The sequence below is a fragment of the Pterocles gutturalis genome, unplaced genomic scaffold (genome assembly GCF_000699245.1).
Source record: "Pterocles gutturalis isolate BGI_N339 unplaced genomic scaffold, ASM69924v1 scaffold3728, whole genome shotgun sequence".
In the NCBI taxonomy this organism is placed as follows: Eukaryota; Metazoa; Chordata; class Aves; order Pterocliformes; family Pteroclidae; genus Pterocles; species Pterocles gutturalis.
Window position 1 is genome coordinate 1186 of NW_010120182.1, and position 5632 is coordinate 6817.

At 43.0% G+C, this 5632-nt stretch overlaps 1 protein-coding gene across 1 annotated transcript; it reads right to left on the minus strand.

Moving 5' to 3' along the window:
- Window positions 1-3795: 3795 nt before the first annotated feature.
- NDUFA8 (NADH dehydrogenase (ubiquinone) 1 alpha subcomplex, 8, 19kDa) lies at window positions 3796-4780 on the minus strand (the record flags this gene model as incomplete). The annotated part of the gene is made up of 2 exons (XM_010076785.1): window positions 3796-3998; window positions 4555-4780. Coding segments are annotated over 2 exons (364 nt in total), but the record flags the coding sequence as incomplete, so codon positions are not given.
- Between the last annotated feature and the right edge of the window lie 852 nt (window positions 4781-5632).

The window sequence follows — 5632 nt, forward strand, 5'->3', positions numbered from 1 at the left end:
GCATGTCTACTCCTAACAAAAAGAAATAACGTGCTTTTACGTGAAGTTAAATATTGCAGTTAACCTGCTTCCTGTGTTCGCCTATCACACGCCACTAGCACTGGCCCCACAGGCTCAGAACCATCCTGTTCTCGGCAGCACCAGGGACAAACTCTTTCTGGATTCAGAGAAGCAAATGTAATGTATGCTGGGATTTCCCAACCACCTCCATCTGCTTTGGCTCTCCCTTAACTTACCTTAAGTCACACCAAATGTGATTGAGGTGATCAGAAAGTTTTCAAACCATTTTTCTTCCTCTTATCACTTCATATTCAACAGTTTTCAGACACGGGGGAAAAAAATCAAGTTGAGACAACATTCAAGTGAATTTTGTAGTGAAGACAAAAGACCTAATTAAGTTTCCAATAGCAATACTGAAGTAGTATTCGGACTTTCATGATGGCAAAATCTTCACACAGATGCCCAAGATCAGCTTAACACAGCCACAAGAGGGAGTCTTAAATCTCCTGTTAATATCCAGATGGATTAGAGCCTCAAAACGCCTCTAGTACAAGGGCACACAGCAAGCTTTCGAAAGGATTTCACAAAGTTATCCTGAGCTCCAAATTTCTTCTCTGGTTTTATAGGAGTATGCTTGTTCTGAAGGGAAAGGTTCTCTAAAATTATGAATCCTTGGTATAAAGATGCAGGTTTTTCTTTTCTTGGAGGGAGGAGGAACAGGGAATTACGTTATTTACGCATTCTGGACCCATATTGCAATTGAAGGCAGAGAAGAGGACGTGAATGGTTTTTGCCCTAAGCAAACCTCAGAGACACTTGAAAGGCCAATTCCACCTGGACTGACTTCTGAAAGTCTCTTTTTTAGCAGGGATGGGAATATGGATAATATGACATGGAACAAAATTATGAAACTGGCAAGACAGCTAAATGAAAACAATTCCTTCCCACCACTTGCTCAGATTTGTGGCTGTAAGCAGAGTGGGAGCTGCTGTTGGACTCCCAGCCTTTTTGGCTAACAGTTCGCTTTCCCCAGCCCTTTTGCCTTGGGACTTAGGCAGAACCATCTGAGAGCAGGGCATGTCAAACTGCCAGATGTCTCAGAGGGGGACTTTCTCTTTCAGAAGGATGCTGTCGTGCTGGCATCACACAATCTGCTGCACCAGAAATGCATGCTCCTACTTTACCGAGATTAGAAAGTGCACCAGGATTTTACTCTTCCCATACACAATCTGAACAAACAGAGGAGGTTCTGCCTAATCTAACCCATGGCGTGGCAAGCTACCATGACACTGGCTCAACATTTTGTTAATTTGACACACCTGATTAGAAGCTCTGGCAGAGCTGAGCCTACAACACAACTAACACTTCTTGCAACGCCTGTAAAGTATCTGTGCTGCATCTGTACATGCCTGCTCTCCACTGCCAAAAAAATGTCAAGATACATTCCTCAAAAATACTTTTATGGTCTTTACTCAGTCTTGACATTCACTTGTTCTAAAGTTTCCAAGAAAGCATTACGGCTCCAAAGGGGGCATCTATGAGTAAAGCCACATGACAATTTTGAACAGAAATAGCTACATCTAGGCACCCAGAAACGGACCTCTGGCAACGCTTCTTCACAGAGATCCAGCCAAGAAATAAAGACAAGAACCAATTATCTCACAGAGGTTAATGAAAGAAGTGCTCACAGTACAGCCAAATTCTGCTTCATCACTTCATTGTCCTCCTCTGCTGCTCTGTTTTGTACATCCACCTGCCCACTCCTGCTTGAAACTGAAGCGGGAATCCAGGTGAGCAGATAGTTAATTCTGACTTTGAAACGTGGTCACAGCATCATTACTGCATGAACCACCTCTGCCCCAAGAGGCAGTAGATTCAGCTGTCATGAAACAGATGAACAGTCTTAAACCTTTGAGACTGCAGCATAAATCACTATTTTTTTTTTTTGCTTACAGCTAACTTAAGAGTGGGGTTTGTAAAAGGCTGTTCAAAAAAAATTGCCCCCCTATTTATGCATATCGTTCTTTTCAGAAGCAATTTAACGGGACAAACACTCTTTAATTATGATTAGGGGCTGACTACTGGAATGCCCACGCCTGGTTATTCAAAAGCAGATGTTCAGCAGTGCCATGTTTCATACATCATGCTGACAATAGTAAGTTATTAGCAAAACATAGTAAGTAATATCTAAAAAGTCTTTATGCGAGGTTGCCTAACTGTTGGAGTGGGTCAGCAACAAAAGATCAGATGTGACACATGTTAACATCCCAGAACAATTTATCCTCTACTTGGCCAAACCTCACTCCACACACTCAGCTGAATGTAATTAGACCTCAAGCTTGCTCTCATTTCAGTCTCTGCAGAAAAGCGGTTATCTGCCTTCAGTAATACGTGGCTGCTCCGAAATGCTGGCAGTCATCAGGAAGGAGAAACTGCAAAGGTGCACACCATCTCCCCGATTTAGACAGGGAGCAGCTAAGACAGCGTGATACGTACATTAAAATGCAAACACGAATGCCATAGCACCTGCCTGGAGGTTCAGTCAACACATCCAAGCAGGAAGCAGCAAAAACTCACGAGCCACACAGTGCATGAGCTATTTTTAGATAAACGTTATACCATTTACCTGCTAGCTCCACGGATCAGAAACATATGCTGCAGCTACAGACCCAGTGCAGTTTAACCCCACCCCAAACGACAAGATGGTAACTCTCCAGATCCTACTACAGGCTAGGCTACTCGAGGAGCAAAGCTCTGCTCAAATCTTTGCTATGGTTCAGGCTACACAGTCTGGCCTGGAGCAAGCCAAACTGCACATGGCTTTGTGAAAACAAGTTCATTTAATTTTTTCTGACCTTTGTATATTAAGGTTCTTGCTATCGGGTGGAAGTGAAGGAAAGACTAGACATACTTCCTATGAAATGTGACTTTCAGATATTATAGAAAACATAAAGAAAGCTGATTTACTCCTCTATCAAAAAGAATATTACAGTGAAACAATGGGAAGGATCTGCCCCAAACCCCTTAAGTCAGGGCCTTGAGACAGAAGACAAGCCACCTCCCTACACTGCTTAATGAGACAGGAAGATCCTTTAGGAGGTAATTTTTCCTTAAAGGTGTTGAAATGCAGTGTGATTTTTCTGATGAAGTAGCTTGTGTTCCCCCAGTAAAAAAACCAAAAAAATGGAAGCCACTAACCTATCTGCATGAGGAACGAGTAGCTGGTAAGTAGAACAAAGATCTTTACGCAGAAACCAAAAAAATGGAAGCCACTAACCTAGCTGCATGAGGAACGAGTAGCTGCTAAGTAGAACAAAGATCTTTACGCAGAAACAGTACTGACCTCATACCCCGCAAAAGCCACAGATGCAGACTAAAACCTTGTTCCAAGACAGATTTTAGATTAAAGCTATACAGGAGTCCCTTGGAAAAAAATGCACAATTATCAGTTGCAAGACTAAGGGTGGACATTAACGACTTGTTTGTTCTCAAAGTTCCCTTGATCCAAGTGACAGTATTCTCAATAAGTAAATAAAGTCTTGCGCCAGTGCTTGACTGTTTGAAGCAACAGTCGAAGACTCAAGCTACAACTATGCACATCTCGGACAAGCCTGGTAGTCACCATCAATAAAACATTACTAGTGTTCAGATGGTCCTAAGGGCTGTACGAGTGCAGAGAGCACTGTGCAGAACAGGGAAACACATTAGTTACTACAATGTGTGAGTATGTTTAAAGAAGTCTACTAAACCATGTAACAGTTTGAGGTTCTTTAATCATTGTTACACCCGACGCACAATGTACAATTTACATTTGCAAGCAATACATCTTTGCACTTTAGTTACAGCACAGTCTGCCCACTTTACCAGGACCAGAAAAAGAGCCTACTGCCAAATGGAGAAGGCTTCAGCTCCCCTTCAATGGGTGGATTTGGCTCTGGTCTGGGTCTAGAGTGATAGGGATTCTCAGGCATAGGACGGTCTGTCTTCACTTTCGTAACCTAGTAAGTAAAAAGAAGAAATTATGTGACTTCTTGCAGCGTTTAACAAAAAAAGCTAGATTGAGTCAGAACTTAAAGGAAGAACTACAAAGATTATGTGACTTCTTGCAGCATTTAACAAAAAAAGCTAGATCGAGTCAGAACTTAAAGGAAGAACTACAAAGAAGTACCAAACGACGCTAAAGACACATTGTTCATCTGGTAAGAGCTCCTATCTCCAGGGTACTTCTAAAAAGAGGGAGGGGAAGGGCATATCACTCATAACTACAGAGCAGTTCTACATGTGTGTGAGCTGCACTCCTAAAGGTCTCTGTGCTAAGAAAAGCAAAAAAGTAAGAGTAAGTGGCATTGCCTAAGAAAAGTGCAAGTCTTTTGGAAAAGCAACCCTGGAGAACACTGACAGACTCCTGACTTCTATTAAAGTCCACAAGCTTCCCGTGTTGAGTTCATGAACCACCTTCTGGCCAGGAGAAGAGTTTGAGACCTGGTCTGGAAAAAACATCCACAAGAAGGGAGAGAAGAATCTGGCTGTCTGAGCAAAAAGGTATGAAGTTACCTTAGAGAGTTGTCCCAGATCAGGTCTCACCCATCCCAACTTCTCCAGCACGCAGTTATCAAACACTGCCTGCTGCTTTCGGCATCGACGGAGCTCCTGCAAGTTGGTATAGTCAATGCAGGTCCAGTACTCAGTAAATGGCTCCGCACAGTGCGTCTTAATCTTCCTGAAAGAGAAGGCAGAAAGAAAATGGTTAGGAAGTGTTGTAGCTTTAATGTTCTTCTCTCTTACTCATTCAAACTTCAACTTGTGATACAGTGGTTTTGTAGTTGTAAGTTTTCAGGAACACTTAAAAGTCTTTAGAGAAGTCAGTGTCTGAAGTATCATTAAACAAAACTTGATACCAATACCAGTAAAATTTGTATCACTGTAGCTGCAAGTAGCAATAGCAAAAACATAACCAATAAGTGGAAGGTGTTCTTGATAGGTAGGTGTACACATCTCCCCCATACGGGATCCCTGTTTTGCTAAGTAACATTGTGTATGTCAAACAATGCTCTCAGACTTCCAAATTCATTTGGTGTCTCAAGCTCAAGAAGACACACTTAGGACAAAGGTGTCTGATTACTAACTGCTATACTGGAAGAGGGCATGCTCTGAGCTAATTAAGCTAGGCCTTTTACTAGTAACTTAAAAACATGATACTGGCACACGCCTTGATCTACATTTTTGGTCCCAAGAGGCAAATGGGCCTTTACTCCTGTAAAACAGACCAGGCAGTGCAAAGCTCAGGTTGGTTTCCTGGATTTCATACTACAGCTGCAAGGTGCAGAAGCAGCAAGCTTTCCAGCACCCCCCAGCTCTCCTGGGGCAACCCAACAAAAACCTCAGCCACTTACTCTGGAGCAGAGCCCATGGAGCTCCATATGAAAGGACAAACTGAAGTACAAATAAACAAAACAAAACCAGCACAGCCTCTAAGAGTTCAAATTTAAAGAAACCAAAATAAAGCCGTGATAGTGCCGGCATTTCCAATGAAACTGAGTGACTGCCACAAACCCCGCCAAGGCCGCGCTACACCGACAGACCCCCCGAAACTCCCCTGCCCCAGCAGCGGGTCCCTCCGCCCGGACACCCC